Source organism: Leucoraja erinacea, chromosome 1 (genome assembly GCF_028641065.1).
Source record: "Leucoraja erinacea ecotype New England chromosome 1, Leri_hhj_1, whole genome shotgun sequence".
In the NCBI taxonomy this organism is placed as follows: Eukaryota; Metazoa; Chordata; class Chondrichthyes; order Rajiformes; family Rajidae; genus Leucoraja; species Leucoraja erinaceus.
In genome coordinates, this window is record NC_073377.1 from 59,213,029 (window position 1) to 59,234,275 (window position 21,247).

The window sequence follows — 21,247 nt, forward strand, 5'->3', positions numbered from 1 at the left end:
TGAAGTTTTCACAAACAAATACTTTAAATTACCAATTCCAACAAGAAAAATCACACAAATGTAATTTCACTTGCATACAGTAACGTGGGGTGATTTTAACTGCAACTACTGTTCAATGCTAAATTTGACATTAGTGAAAAGCTACCAATTATATACCCTGCTTAAATTATTTTCCATTGGTTAATTAAATTAAATAAGGCGTGATGATAACCAGATGCCACTTCAAAAATCCCTACTTATCACCTTGACAATGAAAATTAACTTCAGTTTCAGAGCTAAATCCATTGATGGCCAGCTAGATTATTATAAATGGTTAAAAAAATCTACACCACTAATTCAGTGAAATGTTTAATGTATTCTGCTGCATATTTTGTACTTTAAACCACATATAATAAACTGTGTAAAAAACTCAAAGAGGTGTCCTTACTGTGTCAAAGATGAAGGATTGTCAGCTTGCTTCATGTTATCAGACAGCAGGGAACAACCTCCACCAAAGCTCCCTCTTCTCCTTCAGTTGCTGGCTGAAAAATCTGAACCCTGTTCTCAGTAATGTGAATGGAAGGCTGGCTGATCTGCTGTCATTCATTTATACTCTGTGGAAATTGACACTTCCAACCTACCTAATTGATTAATACATTAGTTCTGAAAAACTATGTATCTGTTTTTATTTTAGCTCACAATTATGACTTAGAATTTTACTGCTATTCATAACCATAGTCAATTCAATTGGGGATACCTCTGGATCCTATAGATTATTGGAAGTGCGTTTTTGTAAAGGTGCAAAGTCTCTTATTAAATATTCACTCCGCTTTAAATGAAATCGGGATTTGCAGCTCACAAAGTTGCATTTTCAAACACCAGTTCCAAACAGTTTGGAGATATGACAAAACAAGACCTCTGATAAACACATTTCCGTCACAAAGTAAAGCAAAGTAAAAGCTTCAGCATACGTAAGATTGTTAAGAAATTTACAGATTAACCTATAAATGGCATACAAACCCAGCAGAACCTTGACTTTATTAGCAGAAAAATGACTAAACACATTGTTAAACCTGTACAGTACAGCGCCGAGTTAAAGCAAAACAAAGCATTTGCAGATGATACCATGTAAACAAATGTTAAGAAATATCAGAACATAAAATTACAGTAATGATCCTCAGCAGCAGCATAGTTTGGCTCAAACAGGCCTGATAAACATGCATCAATGGATCAAAGAAGAAATTAAAGAGTTAAAAGGCCATGTGGCCGACAACATATTTTTCATGCCAACATGAAATGAAGAACAGTTCCATACAGGCAGACAATTGGCTTTGTTATGGGAAAGAGTGGTTGAGGAGCTGAATAGCTGGTTACTGGTTAAAGGCCAGGCAGCTGGAAGTTTGCATTCTAAGTAACTTTGATGGGTGGTGAAGTGTTTGTTGCAACAGAAGATGATCAGTTGGTTAAAAAGACAAGAATGACACGTGGTACTTATTTTCAAATATGAGCTCATGCTTTTATGGAGAACTAATACAGCCAGGATAGACACAAATAATAGAGAATACTGGGATGTACTGTGCAGTGTCGAAATTGAGAATGGAAATGTTTGGTGCTGTAAACTGATTCTGTAGACCAGTGGTTCCCAACCTTTTTGAGTTCATGCCCCCCTTGGGCTCTTTAAGCAGTTTTCTGTGCCCCCCCCCCCCCCTCAATCCCGACATTATTAGTGGAAAAAAAGTGGCCCCCTTCATTGAACCTGTGGCCCCCTAAATCCCCAAATGTTCCTGTGGCCCCCCTGAAATTTGCTATGGCCCCAGGTTGGGAATCACTGCTATAGACATTCTGTTAAATGCACAGTTCATGATTTTAAAATAATTTGATTAAAAAATAGATTTTGTATGAGGCATTTCAGTCAGAAGGAAGCAGGGATTCTGCATTGTGTATGAATGCTGTACCATAAGTCTTTCCAAAGGTGTATTCTGAAGGAAAGCTAAATGTTATTTTCATACCTTGTTGACAATGCGCAAAGAGATCCCACAGCAACCAGATATTTTGCAGGGCCCCAGCCGACATATTCAAAGGCCACAGGAAGTGGGCTTCTAGCATCCAGCAGGTAGTAAGGCATCATGAGGGTCAGTGCAGCTGAAACTCCAAAGTAAGCCAGGAAGCACACCAAAAGTGAAGTCACAATTCCAATGGGAATAGCCTTTTGGGGATTTTTCACCTCTTCACCTAGAATGGGAACAATGAACATTATATAGCTTGCATACAAACAGTTAATACCATGGGGTACCATCTGCGGCAGCAGTAGATTTGCTGCCATACAGCCCGAGAGACCTGGGTTCGATCCTGACTATGGGTGGTGTTTGTACAGAGTTTGTATATTCTCCTTGTGACCATATGGGTTTTCTCTGAGTGCTCCGGTTTCCTCACAAAGACATACAGGTTTGTGGGTTAATTGACATTCATTTTTGGATATGCTACCATATAATCTTAATTCTAGATCATTGGTTATTCCATTACTTAATTTACCCTTGAATGTGTTCAAATTATATATCCTTGCATATTGTAGTTTGCTGTATAACGCATTAGATTAAATAACATGGTGATAAATGAACTCTTGACTCTTACCTGTGGTAGCAATGCAGTCAAACCCAACAAAGGCATAAAAGCAGGTTGCAGCACCAGCCAATGTTCCATTTAATCCATATGGTGTAAAACCACCCACACCATAAATGCTGGTGACATTCTCCGCAGATGACAAATTGCTGTAAACCAATTAGAGCAAAATGTGCATTTTGTTTACAGAGTAGGCTCGACTTTTATTTACTCACATAAAATCAAATATATATTTCACCAGCATGGAATTTAAACAACTCCATGTCTATATGAAGAAAATGTCAGCACATAATGTTTGAAACTAGTGTACAATACTAGAATTATACATTATAAACTGTTGAGACTTTTACCAAGAAATAATCTCAAATTTTACTTCTTGCTTTCAATTGTTTGATTTTGGACATTGCAATAACAAAGCAAATAAGGTTTTTATTCATTCTCCCTAGTTGATAGTTTGGTGGGGGCGCTGTAATGGCGGCAGCCGTGTCAGCAGCGCGTTAGTTTTTTCAACTTTTTTAATTTTTTTAGTGTGTTTTAAAGTATGTTTTTACTGTTTCTTTGTGTGTTTTGTGTGGGGGGTGGTGTGGGGGGGGGGGAGGTAAGGTGGAAACCGTTTTGGTCGCCTCCTCCATGGAGAGGCGACTGTTTCCAGGTTGCTTCCCCCGTGGCCTAACACTAACATCGAGGATCGGTGCGGCCTTTGCCGGAGACGTGCCCGGGGCTTCAGCGGCGGGCGCAGCGTGGACTCTCGGCGTGGAGCAGGCGAGCCCTCACCGGGGCTCGCCGGAGGGGAACGCTCTGTTTCGCTGGCCCGAAGCCCCGGTCTGCAGAGCTCCAGCTGGCGCGGCGTCCGCAGCCTGGGATCACTCGTGGGGGACCCGGGAGAAGAAGAAGCCACCACTGCCGGCCCGTGGCCAACTTCTACCGTGGGCCCGGCGTGGACTTACCATCACCTCTGGAGGGGAGCTTCGTCCGCCGCTGGCAAATTCATTTCACTTGCACTTTATGTGCAATATGACGAATAAAACCGTATTGTATTGTACTTCAGTTATCCTTGGTGAAATGTTTATTACAGATCTTTATCAAATTCATATAAACTTGCAGCACCAAAGGACGTCATTTGGCTATTGTTCACTTTCACGCAAATCTCGCTTCTCAGAGCTCAATTCACACTATCATTGGTCCAATTGTATGTTTAAATATGACAAGTATATCCATCTTTGTTGCCTTTTAAAACAGAACCTCTGAGACCAAAGTTATTTCAGTATTAAGGTCTCAAGTTCAAAATATAGTAAATGTAAATTATCCTCAAATTTGTTTTATCTACCAAGAGATCATTGCCCTAATTGCTTGCTTTTACAGAGGCCCGGGAACCGTTGGAGCGAGTGGAGGAGGGTCAGGGCTGTGAGTATATAAATCGAGCGCGGGGCTTGCTTTTACAGAGGCCTGGGAACCGTTGGAGAGAGTGGAGGAGGGTCAGGGCTTAACAAAATCTGTAACGTTCCACACTCCATAGGGAGGGTTCTGGTGGAAGCCGCTGATTGGTGGAAGCAGACTAGAGGAAGCAGCTGATTGGGTGCAACCTCAGGTTAGCATTTCTGCTTTCTGGTTAAAGGTACAGTGCTTTAGTAAAGGTACAGTGAGCTAAGGGTACAGTGGGCTAAAGGTACAGTGCTTTAGTAAAGGTACAGTGAGCTAAGGGTACAGTGGGCTAAAGGTACAGTGCTTTAGTAAAGGTACAGTAAAGGGTACAGTGGGCTAAAGGTACAGTGCTTTAGTAAAGGTACAGTGAGCTAAAGGTACAGTGCTTTAGTAAAGGTACAGTGAGCTAAAGGTACAGTGCTTTAGTAAAGGTACAGTGAGCTAAGGGTACAGTGTTTATATAATAAAGGTGCAGTTTAAAGGTCAAGAGGGAGCAGCTGATGTGGGTCAGATACCTGCTGATTTCTCCCATCAGTTTCTATTGTATTATACTGGTATCAGATCCAGGGTAAGGCGGGAGAATGACAGTCAGACCAGTGTACTGTTCTGGATGTCTGATGTGGGAGGTCATGGTGTCAGATGGCCCTCCAGACATCCACATCTGCACCAGGTGCAGCGAGATGGGGCTCCTAAGGGACCGTATTAGGATCCTGGAGCAGCAGCTCGATGACCTCTGTCTGGTCAGGGAGAGTGAGGAGGTCATAGAGGGGAGTTATAGAGAGGTGGTCACTCCAAAACCACGGGAGAGAGACATGTGGGTCACGCTAAGGAAGGGCAAGGGGCAGAGGCAGGGACGAGTGAGTACTCCAATGTCGGTACACCTTGCAAATAAGTACTCCTGTTTGAGTACGGATGGGGGTGACAGCCTGCCCGGGGGTAGCGACAGCGGACGGGCCTCCAGCACAGAGACCGGCCCTGTTGCTCCGAAAGGTAGGGACAAAAAGAAGAGGGCAATAGTAATTGGGGACTCTATTGTTAGGGGGTCGGATAGGCGATTCTGTGGACGCAGTCGGGAGACCAGGATGGTGGTCTGCCTCCCTGGTGCCAAGGTCTCGGACGTGTCTCAACGCGTCCAAGATATCCTGAAATCAGAGGGAGAGGAGCCTGAGGTCGTGGTACATATAGGTACCAATGACATAGGTAAAAAAAGGGAAGAGGTCCTGAAGGGAGGATTTAGGGAGTTGGGAGGAGAGTTAAGGAAAAGGACCAAAAAGGTAACAATCTCAGGATTACTGCCTGTGCCACGCGACAGTGAGAGTAGGAATGGAGCGAGGTGGAGGATAAATGCGTGGCTGAAAGACTGGTGCAGAGGGCAGGGATTCAAGTTTCTGGATCATTGGGACTTCTTTTGGGGAAGGTGGGACCTGTACAGAAAGGATGGGTTGCACTTGAACCTGAGGGGGACCAATATCCTGGCGGGGAAATTTGCAAAGGCCACTGGGGAGACTTTAAACTAGAATGGTTGGGGCGAGGGACTCAAATAGAGAAAGCTAGTAGACAGAATGGGAGGCAGGAAACAGAAAAGGGAAGCACTCGGACACAAGAGGAGAAAGAAAAAAAAGGAAATAAACAGAGAATAAGAGGCGGGGGGTTTCTTAAATGTGCATATTTTAATGCTAGGAGCATTGTAAGAAAGGTGGATGAGCTTAGAGTCTGGATAGACACCTGGAAGTATGATGTTGTGGTGATCAGTGAAACATGGTTGCAGGAGGGCTGTGATTGGAAACTAATTATTCCAGGATTTCATTGCTTCAGGTGTGATAGAATTGGAGGGGCAAGAGGTGGAGGTGTTGCATTGCTAGTCAGGGAAGATATTACAGCAGTGCTTTGGCAGGATAGATTGGAGGGTTCATCTAGGGAGGCTATTTGGGTGGAACTGAGAAGAGGGAAAGGTGTAGCAAAACTTATAGGGGTGTATTATAGACCACCAAATGGGGATCGAGAATTGGAAGAGCAAATATGTAAGGAGATAGCAGATATTAGTAGTAAGCACAAGGTAGTGATTGTGGGAGATTTCAACTTTCCACACATAGACTGGGAAACACATTCTGTAAATGGGCTGGATGGTTTGGAGTTTGTAAAATGTGTGCAGGATAGTTTTTTGCAGCAATGCATAGAGGTACCTACTAGCGGAGGGGCAGTGCTGGACCTCCTGTTAGGAAATGAGACGGGACAGGTGGCGGAGGTATGCGTTGGGGACCACTTCGGGTCCAGTGATCACAATACCATTAGTTTCAATATAATTATGGAGAGGGTCAGAACTGGACCTAGGGTTGAGATTTTTGATTGGAGAAAGGCTAACTTTGATGAGATGCAAAATGATTTAAAAGGAGTGAACTGGGACATTTTGTTTTATGGGAAGGATGTAGAAGAGAAATGGAGGACATTTAAAGGGGAAATTTTAAGAGTACAGAATCTTTATGTTCCTGTTCGGTTGAAAGGAAACAGTAAAAATTGGAAAGAGCCCTGGTTTTCACGGGAAATTGGACATCTTGTTCGGAAAAAGAGGGAGATCTACAATAATTATAGGCAGCATGAAGTAAATGAGGTGCATGAGGAGTATAAGGAATGTAAAAATAATCTTAAGAAAGAAATTAGAAAAGCTAAAAGAAGATATGAGGTTGGTTTGGCAAGTAAGGTGAAAGTAAATCCAAAGGGTTCCTACAGCTATATTAATAGCAAAAGGATAACGAGGGATATAATTGGTCCATTGGAGAGACAGAGTGGACAGCTATCTGCAGAGCCAAAAGAGATGGGGGAGATATTGAACAATTTCTTTTCTTCGGTATTCACCAAGGAGAAGGATATTGAATTATGTGAGGTACGGGAAACTAGTAGAGTAGCTATGGATACTATGAGTTCCAAAGTAAAAGAAGTACTGACACTTTTGAAAATTATAAAAGTGGATAAGTCTCCAGGCCCCGACAGGATTTTCCCTAGGACATTGAGGGAAGTTAGTGTAGAAATAGCCGGGGCTATGACAGAAATATTTCAAATGTCATTAGAAACGGGAATAGTCCCCGAGGATTGGCGTATTGCGCATGTTGTTCCATTGTTTAAAAAGGGTTCTAAGAGTAAACCTAGCAATTATAGACCTGTTAGTTTGACTTCAGTGGTGGGCAAATTAATGGAAAAGATACTTAGAGATAATATATATAAGCATCTGGATAAACAGGGTCTGATTAGGAACAGTCACATGGATTTGTGCCTGGAAGGTCATGTTTGACTAATCTTCTTAAATTTTTTGAAGAGGTTACTAGGGAAATTGACGAGGGTAAAGCAGTGGATGTTGTCTATATGGACTTTAGTAAGGCCTTTGACAAGGTTCCTCATGGAAGGTTGGTTAAGAAGGTTCAACTGTTGGGTATAAATGCAGGAGTAGCAAGATGGATTCAACAGTGGCTGAATGGGAGACGCCAGAGGGTAATGGTGGATGGCTGTTTGTCGGGTTGGAGACAGGTGACTAGTGGGGTGCCTCAGGGATCTGTGTTGTGTCCTTTGTTGTTTGTCATGTACATCAATGATCTGGATGAAGGTGTGGTAAATTGGATTAGTAAGTATGCAGATGATACCAAGATAGGGGGTGTTGTGGATAATGAAGAGGATTTCCAAAGTCTACAGAGTGATTTAGGCCATTTGGAAGAATGGGCTGAAAGATGGCAGATGGAGATGGATGCTGATAAATGTGAGGTGCTACACCTTGGCAGGACAAATCAAAATAGGACATACATGGTAAATGGTAGGGAATTGAAGAATGCAGGTGAACAGAGGGATCTGGGAATAACAGTGCATAGTTCCTTGAAGGTGGAATCTCATATAGATAGGGTGGTAAAGAAAGCTTTTGGTATGCTAGCCTTTATAAATCAGAGCATTGAGTATAGAAGCTGGGATGTAATGTTAAAATTATACAAGGCATTGGTGAGACCAAATCTGGAGTATGGTGTACAATTTTGCTCGCCCAATTATAGGAAGGATGTCAACAAAATAGAGAGAGTACAGAGGAGATTTACTAGAATGTTGCCTGGGTTTCAACAACTAAGTTACAGAGAAAGGTTGAATAAGTTAGGTCTTTATTCTCTGGAGCGCAGAAGGTTAAGGGGGGACTTGATAGAGGTCTTTAAAATGATCAGAGGGATAGACAGAGTTGATGTGGACAAGCTTTTCCCTTTGAGAATAGGGAAGATTCAAACAAGAGGACATGACTTCAGAATTAAGGGACAGAAGTTTAGGGGTAACATGAGGTGGAATTTCTTTACTCAGAGAGTGGCAGCGGTGTGGAATGAGCTTCCAGTGGAAGTGGTGGAGGCAGGTTCGATGGTATCATTTAAAAATAAATTGGATAGGCATATGGATGAGAAGGGAATGGAGGGTTATGGTATGAGTGCAGGCAGGTGGGACTAAGGGAAAATAATTGTTCGGCACGGACTTGTAGGGCCGAGATGGCCTGTTTCCGTGCTGTAATTGTTATATGTTGTTATATATGTTGTTATATAAACTACCGAGTGCTTTCTTTCTTGCCTACAATTTCTACCTTGTGTCCTTTAACATCAACAATTAGACAATACGATGGGCTTTTATGATTATGACATACTGCAGTCAGCATTCAGTAATCAGACGGGCTAGACAAGTATAAAGAATTGGAATATTACTGATCAAACCAATGCCATATGCATTGATTAATGTAAAGAGCTAAAAGCGGAAAACTGCAATAACACGCACAGGTAAAAAATGTCTTTAATGCTGAATGATGAATATGCTGAAGAGAAAGCAATTTAATATTTTCTGTATATTTCAGGTTTTCCATGACCACATTTCACAGGATGCAGTGCCATAAGAAGAATGTAGTTGTGCTGGAGAAAATGCAAAGGAAATTCACTGGAATGGTGCCTGGATTGGAGGGCTTTTGTTATGAGGATTGAATAGACTGGGCTTGTTTACCCTGGGGTGAATGAGCCAGAGGAATACCCTGTTAGTTGTATATTAAATAAAATGAGGCATGGATAGGGTAAATAGTCTTCTCATAGTAAGGATATCAAAAACAAGATGAAAGCTTTTGGGGGATTGAGGGGAAAAATCTATTCATACAGTGTTTGATATCTGAAATGTGCTACCAGAGGAGGTGGTGGTATTAGACGCAATAACAATGTTTAAGAGCCAGTGGTTAAGTCCAGCTTCTTTCACTTAAGGAAGCTGGCGAAGGTGAAGCCCATTCTCGAGCGGCAGCATTTTGAGACAGTAATCCATGCCTTTATTACATCTAGGCTGGATTACTGTAACGCGCTCTATTTTGGAGTTGCTCGTTCTTCACTGGCTCGTCTCCAGTTGGTTCAGAATGCTGCTGCTCGCCTTTTAACTGGGACTCGAAAGAGGGAGCACATATCGCCAATTCTGGCCTCCCTCCACTGGCTCCCGGTGCACTTTCGAGTTCATTTTAAGATACTGTTATTTGTTTTTAAATCTCTGAATGGGCTCGCCCCGCCTTACCTCTCTGAGCTGCTCCACCCATACGCTCCTGCCCGGTCCCTCAGGTCAGCTGGTCAGCTGCTCCTGGAGGTACCGAGGTCTAATCGGAGGCTCAGAGGGGATAGAGCCTTCTCTGTTGCTGCTCCAGCGCTCTGGAACACCCTGCCGTTGCACATCAGACAGGCCCCCTCACTGTCTTCAAATCCAGTGTTAAAACACATTTGTACTCCCTGGCTTTTGACCATGCCTGAGACTTTGCTTCTGTTTTTATTGTTTTTAATGTTTCTTTATTTTACATGTCTTTTCCTACTATTTCTTTTGATTGTTATTATTGGTGTGTATTCACTTTTTTGTCAATGATTAGTGATGTACAGCACTTTGTTGCAACTATGATTGTTTTTAAAGTGCTCTATAAATAAAATTATTATTATTATTATTATTTATATAGGCACTTAAATGGGCAAAACATAGCAGGATATGGACTCCCCGCAGGAAAATGGCATTGGTGTAGATGGGCAAAAAGATCGGCATTGACATCGAGGGCCCCATTTCTGTTTTGCATTATTCAATGACTCTATAAGGAGTCTAATTGGACCAGTGTCTGCGCTAACTCTTTTTTAGACTAGCCCAAAAGTAATCCTACAATCTACTCTGCCATCGCACATTCCTTTTCAACTATTTACACAATTTTCCCTTAAAGGATTTTTCCATCAAGTTCCTATGCCAAAGCCAACAACTGTCTATCGACATCCCTCCTTCCTGTCAATGACCCATTTTATTCCTATTCCGTTGCATCAAGACTCCTACTAATTTAAAACATCCATTAAATCTCCTTAACAAACTTACCTTGTGATTACTGTGAAATTGATGAGAGTTTCTTCACTGATCTTCCAGTTCTCCGGGTCTCCTTTCACAAACCCCGTAATCATAACAAATGTAAGGACCACAATGTTGATGGCTGTAAATACTTTGGTGACCCAAGCAGACTCCTTTACACCAAATGATAGAAGACCTAAGGTGCATAAAATGATAAAAAGCATCAACAGTCAGGTCTTTCAGCTACAGCAAATTCCATCTCATGTACTTTCTCTACCCACAGCACATATATCACCGCAGGAGTTGGAGCAAATGTTTAGGATATTCCAAGTTTCTCTTGAATCTGCCTGCTCTATCTCTGAAAGACCTAACAAATGCAGCAAGAAGATATAGGTACCATCCTCAAAGCACTATGTGAAAGCACTTTTAAAAGTAGTGCAAAGGCCAAAAACATTTTTAAATTGATTCTTGAATAAAAAATAATTCAATTTCCCTTCCACAATGCACATAAAAGTAAAAAGTACATATATTCTGCCATCTATTTGTCTCAGTATTTAAAATATTAAGCTTGGCTCTGTTGCAACATTAGAGAAGTTAGCTTTTATGTGAAATGTTATTTCTGAAGCTCAACAAAATGAATTCTAAAGCTTGATTTCATACAACTTGTAAGATAAACCTAATTCCGATTATAGGCTGAGCAAACACATTATTCAACATTAGCTGAAATAACTCGATTGTATCAAACTTTAGATTTAGTTTTAGAGATACAGCATGGAAACAGACCCTTCAGCAAACCTAGTCAATGCTAACCAATGATCACCTGTCACGAATGCTGTGTTATCCCAGTTTTATCCCACACACATGGGTCAATTTATGGAACCCAATTAACCTACAAATCTGCATGTCTTTGGAATATGGAAGGTAAACAGGGAACCTAGATAAAATCCACATGGATCACAGGGAGAATCTACAAACTACTTACAGACAGCATCCAGGTCTCTGGCACTGTAAGAAGGAAACTCAACCATTGTGCCATGATACCACCCCAATCCACCCAGATATCACTCTTTTTGAATTCTTAGCATCAAGAAAATTAACATTGTAGGGGGTAAAGGACGGAGATTGAGAACCTCGTAATCTGGTTCCAAGACAACAACCACTCCCTCAATGTCAGCAAGACAAAGGAGATTGTGATTGACTTCAGGAAGCGAACCAGTACACACACCCCAGTATACATTGATGGTGCCAAAGTAGAGCTGGATGAAAGTTTCAAGTTCTTAGGAATAAATATCACCAGTAATTTCAAAGATATGGCCAAGAAAGCACTCCAACGTCTCTATTTCCTTAGAAGGCTTAGGAGCATCTGTCCTAAGAGTAATCAACAAAGGTTGTTTGAAGGGCAGATTAATCCAAGCTCCCCAGCAACACGACCAAAGGAGTGGTGCACAGAGAATAACATCACCCGACATGCAGCATATGTGAAGTCACGCAAAGATAAATCATATCAGGAAGTGATCAGTCAAATGTAAAGAGATAAAATTATCTGATTTTTATTGCTCACTGAAAAAACAATTTTCAGTGCATTACATTCAAAATAGTATAACGTGATTGAATTTCAACTTTATCTCTGGAGTTCATCTCCCATGAAGTAAAAAGCAAATGACAATAGTTTTCATGTGTAACTTTTTCTCAAGAATCATCCAAAATAGATCTGTTAATTCAAAGTAAGTGGAAAACGAGAGTTGCTATTGGTTTTCCCTAAATAAGGATATACTTCATCTATTAGATGGGAAAAGAATAAACATTTCCTCATCGTCAAAGCATCTAACCAAAGTAAAGCTCACAGGCTCTCCCTTTGCCAGGCTACTTCCACACCCAAGTCTCATTTTTGATACAAAAAACACAATATTTAAAATGCAAAATCCCTTTTCTGCAGCTGGCAAAGATTGCTGAAGATATAAAGTAAGGCTGAACATCATGAGTAATAATAAACTCATAAGTAGTTACTAAGAGAATAAATCTGATGTATTTTAGGAAATAATTAATTACACATGCTCACAAAGCAGTGTTCAAGACAAATCTGAACTGTATATCCAGTCTTTTGAATGGAAATTTTAATGTACACGCATAAAATTGTATCTGCTATATTTCACAAGGATCTCAATAAATTACCTTTCTTTTCCCACACCTTGGTTCTCAGCCTGACCTTACAATTCTGTTTCTGGCCATTATTGGTCCCACACATAGACAAGCTCAGTTACATAGAGCAGCTGCTGGTATTCTTGCAACAAAAGAAGAATGTTGGATCTTTTCTTTTACATGTTGATCACATCTTGGCGAGGTGTGGCTAATAGCAAAGCCGACTTCTGTTCTTCCTGAGATAACTCTTCATGCAATATCATATAAATTAACCTGACTATACTATGAATCTTTGATAATCTTTTGAGGGCAATTTGATAATTTTAGGTTGCATTTAACTATTTCCTAGCCTGCAAGAAAGCATACCTTAAATGAAGCTTAATGGTTCTGTCTAGCAATAGAATACAATACCCAATTATTCTACTGTACAAGCATTATAATATTTCCCAATTTACTGGATGATAACTTTAATGCTATTATACCTGATAATAGTAATATCAGACACACAGCAAAGAAGTCAGGGTATTCTGCCAATCCTGGTGCATTCATCCTGAAGTAGGTGCCAAAAAAAATTCCGATCTGTTTGCCAAGAAGTTCATCAAAGGTACCACTCCATGCCCTGGCAACACTTGATGTACCTTGGTAAAAGGCAAAGTGTAAAAAAAAGTTAATTTCCAAAACATTCACATAAGGATATAAATAAACAATTAATTAAATCAAGCTGTTTAAGAGGGAACTGCAGATGCTGGAGAATCGAAGGTTACACAAAAAAGCTGGGGAAACTCAGCGGGTGCAGCAGTAAATTAAATTAAATCAAGCGGTGGATTATCAAGCAAAATATTTATTAGATGAATAATTGTAGCATGGAACTTGACACAATGCCAGACAACCACAGATTGCATTCCTTTAATTAAAATTCCATATGAGGGCTACATCTGTCTTAACTTGTTTTTGGGATGATTATTTTATACAAACTATAATTATTGAACTTACTGGATATCTGTTAGATCGATTAGAAATGTGCATTTACAAAATTGAAATGCAAAACAGCAATAGGGAGGTTTCACGGCAGTCGGGTCACGACCCATGACCTGTACTGTTGCTATGCTACTCCAAGTGGAGTACACGCGATAAACTGCAGGTAGGCACTTACCATTGTTTCCAGCGTAGCGGGCCCGTTAAAACCCGTCAAAATTGTCAATTTTTGCGCTGTAAATAATTATGGAAATCGGAATAAGCATGTGAGACATTTAGCCTACTTCAGAATTCCAAAAATGAGGAGAAATGACGGTAGATAGAAGTGAGAGCTGAAGGGACAACAACAGACAGAGTGCTTAGCGAACATTGGCCGTTTGCTCACTGCATTTCATCAACTAAGGCATTATTTGTGTTTTTTCTTGATTCCTTTGGCATCTAAAAAGTTTCAGAAGTGATAAATCTGGCTGTAAATTTTTTAAATCACCCATGGTTCTCAAGTGGGTTTTTACATACAAAATGAAAACGCACCTGAAGAAAAATTTACACCTAGATTTATCACTTCTGAGACTTTTTAGATACCAAAGGAATCAAGAAAAAACACAAATAATGCCTTACTGTTGATGAAATGCAGTGAGCAAACGCGATTATTCCCAATATTTTCAATTCCGATATGTTCGGCAAGCACTTTAGCTGCTGTTCTCCCTTCAGCTCTCGCTTCTCTTTACCTTCATTTCGCTTCACTTTTGGAATTCTAAAGTTGGGTATATGTCTCTCACACTTACCCCGACTTCCACAATTTATTTCAGCCAAAAATTCAACATTTTGGTGGGTTTTTAACAAGTAGGAAAGTACGCGTTTCTTGCATTAATAACATATACCGGAAGTTACGGATGTCCTCCTGATGGATTGAGTGGCTCCGTGCGTCAAGCCCTATGACCCAGTGACCTTGTGTGCAACCCCCCTATATTGCAATATAAATACTTTTGCAATCTTCAATTCCTTTACCTTTCATTTTAATGGAAATACAAGCATTTCTACACATGCACAAACCATTTTAATCAAGGATTAATCTCACCACTTACACCAAAAGGTAATCGGCATGAACCCATAAAAATAAAAAAAAGTGTGCATTTTTAGTTTCCAGTCCATATTAAAAAATCCTATGGTTGCATTCTAAATTTATAACATAGCAACAGTATGAAATCATATCAATGAAATGAGCAAATAATATGCTTGGGTAGGTCAGCAATATTACAACATCTTAAAATTCACGTTAAGATTAGGTGTCCTAGGCAGACAAGCAAATCCTGCCCATATCTAACTGCCCTGGAGAGGGTGATGGTGAGCCACTGTGCTCCTTGTGAAAATACTCCCAAACTGTGATTGTGTAATGAATGGTAGAATTTTGACGAATGACAATACAAGATCAGCAATGTTTCCTAATCAAGCTGGTGTGCAACTCAGATGGGATCCAGCAGGTGGTGACAAGCACATGCTATCCTGTTTACAGATTTCAATGTGGTTGAAGTATCCCTAAAGAGGTGCAAAAGTGGATGGCACACAATTAAGCCACCATATGGCAGCGCTGGAAAGATTGAATATTTAACATAATGGATGGATGCCAATCATGTGAGTGGCATTTTCCTGGATTATGTTAAGTATTATTGAAGGTGCAGTCTTTAGGCAAATAGGGACTATTCTATTAAGTTCCAGTGCCTTGTAGCCAATGGAAATACCTTGGAGTCAGACTTGAGATATTTGCTCTAGTCAGCTGATGGAGCATGCCATTTATGTAAATCTCCAGTTACATTTCTGGTTTAATAGCAACAGTATTTCCTTCACAAACAAGTTTAAAATTCATAATATTCATAATTCCATTGCAATTAATTCAGATTGCTGGATAGGTATATTTAATAGTCAAGGGACTTTTGTTTCAATAATCATTTGCTGACAATTGTTCCAGTGATCTGTTATATAATATGTAACCTTAAAAATATTGGGTTTTGATACTCATGGTTAGAGAGAAAATGAGAGAAAAAGACAAATGCCTCCATTTATAAGTAATAATATCTTACTATAAATATTAAAGCGTAAGTATCATTTGAAAACCTTGTCATACTTCGAAGATTTTGACTCCCAAATTCTATTTGAGTTAGTTCACTGCATACTTGGCTCAGAAGATGGTCCTGGTGACTGTCGCTCTTGAAATGCTTTTACATGGTGATTATTAATTTCCTTTGGTACAACAATGTGACAATGAACCTTTCTTCATTCCAGCCCGCTCTAGTCAGGTTCACAATTAATCGGCTCAGTTACTCCAGCACTTTGTGTATTATTTAAGAACATGAGCAATGGATTGCCAGCCAATTAACAAGACCAATGTACTAATTTACAAACATGCATTTAACTCAGGCTGTGACTAAAGCAAAGCTTTGCCAGCTGCCTTATTAAAACATAGACATTTATTAAAACAATGGTTTAACTCTCTAGGTCTAAAACAACAAAAATAAACAACATAAGCACATACTGCTACTGCATCCTCCGTTAAAGCAAAATAATTCAAGATTTTGAAATTGATAAAGAAATTACGTTATTTATAATATGTACATGGCACTTACCAATGACATAAGAAAGAATTAAATTCCAGCCTGTGATGAATGCACAGAGTTCACCAACAGTCACGTAACTGTACAGATATGCAGAACCAGTCTTTGGAACACGAGCTCCAAACTCTGCATAACACAGACCCGCCATCACTGAAGCCAAGGCTGCAATTAGGAAGGAGATGATAATGCTGGGCCCAGAATCCCATTTTGCAACCTCACCAGCAAGAACATAAACCCCAGCGCCGAGAGTGCTGCCAACTCCCAGCGCTATCAAGTCTATGGTGGTCAAACAGCGGCATAGCTTGGAATCTTCAAGGCCACTCTGGGATATAATTTTTCTACGAATCAAACATCGAGTGAAAGACAGCACAGGGCCACAATGTATCATCTTTGATGAGGATAGCTGAAACAAAGAGAAATATTTTTTAGAACTTATAGAAAGGCAAACAATTTTAAATCTTCAGTTCCTTATTTTGTGAAATATGCTTTTATCACTTAAACATAGAAGTAATTATTGTCCAAGAACTTTCTTCAAATTTTATGAATTGCTAGAACACTATATTTGCGATGACAAAATCTTTGTTATAGCTAAACACAACCTTATCTCAACAACTTAGTTAAACATACATTTGACAAGAAGGCCACTGATAGCAAAATTGCATCAGTTCTCCTCATCTACGTGGGAGATATGCTTGAACAATTTGTGCCAGGATTTACATGGTATTGGTATTGCACATTCATTCATATGAATGGACAGGAATCTCTGGAAAATACCAAGGTTGATTCACATTTGTTTTAATGTTTTCTTACATTATTTAAATGTTCTAATTGTATTTTAATGTAATGTAATAATATTTGAAGACTTTACACAGTTTTAATTTTTTTTTTTAGGTTGCTCAATGTTACTGTATATCAGAAATATGTGTTATTTTTGTACAGCTTTGACATAGGGCAGGTTTTAGCACCATGACAACATTTCTTCAATATATGCATGGGATTTGTTTTTGACTGTTGAGATTTATCTTTCATTTCAATTGAGTGAGATATATTGTGGAAGATATTGTTGCTGTGCAGCACCTGACCATGATGGATAGTCACCTATATCCTGCATCTTGCCTTTAGGGGATCGGCACTAGATATGAATGAACTTTATATACTGATCATCAGCCAGCACGGGCTGCTCCCCATTTGCGGCAATTCCTAAACCATTAAAAAAATCAATCCCTTTTCACGTTAATAATATTATCCAAGAAATCTTATACCAGGAAATCTTTTCCAATGTATAGTGTGTTATTCTACTGCAAAGATCTATTCCATGCAATCTGACCTGTTTATCTTTCATTTCAAATCCCAAGTTAGTGAGATATATTGTGGAAGATATTGTTGCTGTGCAGCACCTGACCATGATGGATAGTCACCTATATCCTGCATCTTGCCTTTAGGGGATCGGCACTAGATATGAATGAACTTTATATACTGATCATCAGCCAGCACGGGCTGCTCCCCATTTGCGGCAATTCCTAAACCATTAAAAAAATCAATCCCTTTTCACGTTAATAATATTATCCAAGAAATCTTATACCAGGAAATCTTTTCCAATGTATAGTGTGTTATTCTACTGCAAAGATCTATTCCATGCAATCTGACCTGCTTCTTTTAAATATTCAAGTCTAATGCATAATCAAGGTTTGTACCAGTTATTATAAATTCCCAAGCACACTTTCTGGCACTGCTGACCCCCTAAAATAGAATTACAAATTAATTACATATATTGCATATAATTATGTTCAAGAGCCATTGTTGTTGATGAATCCACAAGTACTGACACAAGAGATAGAAGAGCATAGGAAATAGAAAATTAACAGATTAATGAAAATTATATTTTGCTCAAGAACAAATTAACTGGTAACGTAAAAGCAATGATGATTAAATAGGAAAGGGTAAAACTGAAACAAGAGGAAAGGGCAACTTTAACAACATATGTAATGAATTTGCAGATGACAAAAAGGAAACATATAAGGAGGATAAAATAAAAGCGAAAGAAGGACATTTAGGAAAGCAAATGAGCACACAATCAAATTAACCTGAAAAAAAAAAAAATCAAGAAAAACAAATCATTAATTTTATTTGGGGAAAAAAAAACGAAGAGGAAATACAGTTTGAAGATTTATGCATCAAACTAGTTTTATTTATGTTTACATACTTTTTCTTCACCCAGTCTGCCGTCATATATAACACATAATAGATGTATTCAAGAGAGTGTTAAATATAGCTCTTAGGGCTAACGGAATCATGTGATATGGGGAGAAAGCAGGAACGGAGTACTTATTTTGGATGATCAGCCATGATCATATTGGCTCGGGGCCGAATGGCCTACTCCTGCACCAATTTTCTATGTTTATATAATCTTCCGACATTTTCGCCACCTCCAACAGGATCCCACCACTAGCCTTGTCATCTCCACCCCTTTTCTGCTTTCCCCAGAGACCGTTCTCTCCACAACTCCCTGGTTAACATCCCTTCCCCAGGTACCTTCCCTGCAACTGCAGGAGATGCTTCTCCTGCCCCTATACCTCCTCCCTTGACTCTGTCCAGGAATCCTGGCAATCCTTTCAGGTTCGGCAGTGGTTCACTTGCACCATCTCCTACCTCATCTTCTATATCCGTTGTTCAAGACGTGGACTCTTATACATCGACGAGACCAAATGTAGACTGGTAGATCATTTGGCTGAACACCATCGCTCAGACCGCCGGAATGAATGCAATCGCTAGATTAATCCAATTGATCGAAACAGTCTGTGTTTGTTTTGTACATCTGACGTATATCACATTAAACATTTTAGGGCTGGGACAGTTTCAAGGCAATGTGAGCTATGTTTACTTCATTTGTGGCATGTATGTGTTAATAATAAGGGAAGGCCTCATTTGATGTGGGAAGGCAGTGGCACTACAATTCCTGTCTGACGTAAAATTACTTCACAATTCACAAAGAAAATGGGGTTGATCAATATTAACAGGCTATTCATTAACTTGGAGAAATCAATGCTGCCTCAAGCACCGTCATAAAACCTTTGCAGGAGTTACGAAAAAGGGAATGAGGCAAGAATCCCAAAGAATCTTTCCTTTCTCTAACTAACCCAGCAATGTACGCAAAGTCAATGATAATGCCTTTTGTCAATCTTTAATTGACTATAATCTAGAGGTCCCATAGCAGAAGCGTCCACACCGCGGGGCTGGAAACTGGAAGTATCCTGAGCTAATTCTGCTACCACCATCGTCTATTGCGACAAGTGATGGCTTCCACTGATACTCGCCGGAAGCGTGCGTCCTTTTCAGGACGGACAATGACAGATAGGTTAACATTTGTAACAAGATTGTTAAGAAAAGACTATAATCTAGAGACTAAAACCTAGACCCTGAAGGCTCACAAAGTGTACCCATGAACAGATGAGCCACATAAACCAAATACTTGCAAGTGGCTGAGCTGCATGTACCAACCACTTATCAGATATTCTTGCAAAGACACCATAATGCACAAGTCTATTTAAATGTCCAGTGCCCTCCATAATGTTCAGGACAAAGACCCATCATTTATTTATTTGCCTCTGTACTCCACAATTTGAGATTTGTAATAGAATAAAAAATCACTTGTGGTTGAAGTGCACATTGTCAGATTTTAATAAAGGCCATTTTTATACATTTTGGTTTCACCATGTAGAAATTACAGCTGTGTTTATGCATAGTCCCCCCATTTCAGGGCACCATCATGTTTGGGACACATGGCTTCACAGGTGTTTGTAATTGCTCAGGAGTGTTTAATTGCCTCCTCAATGCCGGTATGAGAGAGCTCTCAGCAAGTAGTCTTTCCATCACCTTTGGAAACTGTTATGGCTGTTTATCAACATGAGGACCCAAGTTGTGCCAATGAAAGTCAAATAAGCCATTATGAGACTAAGAAACAAGAATAAAACTGTTAGAGACATCAGCTAAACCATAGCCTTAAAAAATCAACTGTTTGGCACATCATTAAGAAGAATGATTGACTTGACCACTCAAGAATTGACCATTTTTTAGCTTTGAAAAACTTTGTTGCTTTAGCAGTACGTTTGGGATCATTGTCGCTGTAGAATGAACCGCAGGCCAATGAGTTTTGACGCATTTGTTTGAAATGGAGCAGAAAGGATGTGTCTACATTTCAGAATTCATTATGCTGCTAACATCTGCAGTTGTATCATCAATTAAGATAAATGAGCCAGTACTTTCAGCAGCCATACATGCCCAGGCCATAACGCCCCCGCCACCGTGTTTCACAGATGAGGTGGGATGCTTTGGATCTTGGGCAGTTCCTTCTGTCCTCCATACTTAGCTCTTACCATCATTCTGATATGTTAATCTTCATCTTACCTGTCCACGACCTTTTCCCAGAACTGTGGTTGTTCTTTAAAGTACTTCATGGCAAACAATAACCTGGCCATCCTATTTTTGCAGCTAACCAGTGGTTTGCATCTTGCAGTGTAGCCTCTGTATTTCTGTTCATGAAGTTTCTGCGGACAGTGGTCATTGACAAATCCACACCTGACTTCTGAAGAGTGTTTCTGATCTGTCGGACAGGTGTTTGTTTTTTTTTTAAATTATAGAGAATTCTTCTGTCATCAGCTATATAGGTCTTCCTTGGCCAGCCAGTTCCCTTTGCAATTAGTAAGCTCACCAGTGCTCTCTTTTTTCTTAATGATGTTCCAAACAGTTGATTTTGTAAGGCTAAGGTTTAGCTGATGTCTCTAACAGTTTTATTCTTGTTTCTTAGTCTCATAATGGCTTCTTTGACTTTCATTGGCACAACTTTGGTCCTCATGTTGATAAACAGCAATGACAGTTTCCAAAGGCGATGGAAAGACTACATGTTGAGAGGTCTCTTACACCTGCATTAAGGAGGCAATTAAACACACCTGAGCAATTACAAAGCCTGCGAAGCCATGTGTCCCAAACATGATGGTGTCCTGAAATGGGGGGGGGGGGGGGGGGGGGGGGGGGGGGGGGGTGTAAAACACAGCTGTAATTTCTGGGTCTGATTTTATCAAGTGAAATGGGTTAACAACCTGAAAACCTGAAAATTTGATAGAGCACTTCCTTAAGTAATTCACCTTTGCAAATCTGATGGATATGCA

At 39.9% G+C, this 21,247-nt stretch overlaps 1 protein-coding gene and 1 long non-coding RNA gene across 4 annotated transcripts in view; one reads left to right on the top strand and one right to left on the bottom strand.

The window, feature by feature from the left end:
- The window catches only part of LOC129697161 (uncharacterized), a 46,368-nt gene extending 36,633 nt beyond the window's left edge, over positions 1 to 9,735 (top strand). The window contains exons 5-6 of the long non-coding RNA XR_008723460.1: positions 3,961 to 4,002; positions 8,876 to 9,735. This is a non-coding gene — a long non-coding RNA (uncharacterized LOC129697161). The remainder of the gene's footprint in view (positions 1 to 3,960; positions 4,003 to 8,875) is intronic.
- The window catches only part of slc7a2 (solute carrier family 7 member 2), a 105,761-nt gene that overhangs the window by 34,180 nt on the left and 50,334 nt on the right, over positions 1 to 21,247 (bottom strand). For all 3 annotated transcript variants that reach the window (XM_055635405.1, XM_055635415.1, XM_055635422.1), the window contains exons 2-6: positions 16,095 to 16,485; positions 12,981 to 13,136; positions 10,390 to 10,555; positions 2,611 to 2,747; positions 1,989 to 2,211 (exon numbers count right to left, since the gene is read on the bottom strand). In XM_055635405.1, coding sequence (XP_055491380.1) covers positions 1,989 to 2,211; positions 2,611 to 2,747; positions 10,390 to 10,555; positions 12,981 to 13,136; positions 16,095 to 16,485 — 1,073 coding nt within the window. The remainder of the gene's footprint in view (positions 1 to 1,988; positions 2,212 to 2,610; positions 2,748 to 10,389; positions 10,556 to 12,980; positions 13,137 to 16,094; positions 16,486 to 21,247) is intronic.